Source organism: Aplysia californica, unplaced genomic scaffold (assembly GCF_000002075.1).
Source record: "Aplysia californica isolate F4 #8 unplaced genomic scaffold, AplCal3.0 scaffold00685, whole genome shotgun sequence".
Lineage (NCBI taxonomy): Eukaryota > Metazoa > Mollusca > Gastropoda > Aplysiida > Aplysiidae > Aplysia > Aplysia californica.
Genome location: NW_004797955.1, coordinates 247,290 through 248,716, shown reverse-complemented (window position 1 = coordinate 248,716; position 1,427 = coordinate 247,290). Strand labels below are relative to the sequence as shown.

The 1,427-nt window shown below is 36.9% G+C and overlaps 1 protein-coding gene across 1 annotated transcript in view; it reads right to left on the bottom strand.

The window, feature by feature from the left end:
- Window positions 1-557: 557 nt before the first annotated feature.
- The window catches only part of LOC101847688, a gene marked incomplete at its 3' end in the record, with an annotated part of 17,605 nt that continues 16,735 nt past the window's right edge, over window positions 558-1,427 (bottom strand). The window contains 1 exon segment of the mRNA XM_013088098.2: window positions 558-661. Coding sequence (XP_012943552.1) covers window positions 558-661 — 104 coding nt within the window.

Below are 1,427 nucleotides of genomic sequence, written 5' to 3'. Positions count from 1 at the left end.
GTGTGTGTGTGTGTGTGTGTGTGTGTGTGTGTGTGTGTGTGTGTGTGTGTGTGTGTGTGTGTAGATTACACGCACTGGACGCACTGGAATCTCTGTAAACTTTCCTCAATGTGTAGTCCCTCACACGTAATACCTGCACTTTTAACATGATTTTAAAAAAACAAGGAAAACAATTAAAATATTCAAGGAAAGAGCAACGGATTTTGGAATTCATCATCGATTCAAGTTCAGTTTTATTAACGGGTATTGGGAAAAAAATGAGACACGAAAATTTAGTTTTATTCCCAAAACTTCTTTAGTACCTCTTTATAATATAAGGCCAGCCACGAGCGTAATTTTGACCTAGTTTTATTGTCAGTGAGAGTAGTAGTTTTGTAGTGGGCACGTGGCTGTGAAAGATAACTTATGATGTACATAATAATAATATTTTTTTTTGGTCCCTTGCCCATTTCTATGATACTGATGCCGTCTGGTTAGAAGAAAAATGATGCACATTCTAACCTAAATCTATGATCACAGAGTACGTCAAATGCGACAAAGAGGAAAGAGATTTTTACTTTTTCCCCGCTTCCCGTTAATCCAATCCAGCACAGACTGTCGAGCGTTATCGGTATCCGAGCATTGCAGGTTTTTAACGCAGTCTTCATAGTCGTCAAGGTCACTAGAGTTGAATCGTATGAAATGGAAAAGAAACACATATAAGGAAAGGAAATCTGGTTAACGATAAGGTGAAAAATGATGTGTCGAAGATTTTCATTAAAATGCTCATGGTGACATCTAGATCTATATCAAATTTCGTTTTGAATGAAAATGAAAAAGAACCAATTATATGAAAGGAAATTTGGTTCACAATGAGGGAAAAAAATGCATCGAAGATTTTAATTAAAATGCACATGGTAACATCTATATTGAAGCGTGTTTGTCAACATTATTTAGAGGGTGACGTATTAGAATAGTAAGAGTACAGGCAAAGCATCTTCTAAAAGAACTTTTATTTCACAAACAAAACAAAACTTTTTTTCAGAGCTGTTAGTGCTGTCTGTGAAATTGTGCGTGGGTAGTAAAGGATGCTTCTTTATTGTAATGATATCAATAAATCACATTTGAATAGCACAAATTCTCGCTCAACAGCAAACACTATGCGCTTTTCAATCTATGATTATTATTGCCCCAGCATGCCTGATAACATTATAAGACAATCCCTCTTGGGAAGCATACAGCACAAGCTGCCATTTTTATAGGCTCTAAACAATAAGCATACTGACAAGACCCTTCGTTGTGTTTAGCAGGAAGCCCATTCCCAACCTGGGTGAAGAAAAGAATTACACCCATGTAATGTAGGCCCTACCTCTCCAAAGAAAACAACGTCAGGCCAAGTATACATGTCAAACTTGTCTCTTCTTTCTTGAAAAGTAGGAGAACCCCCC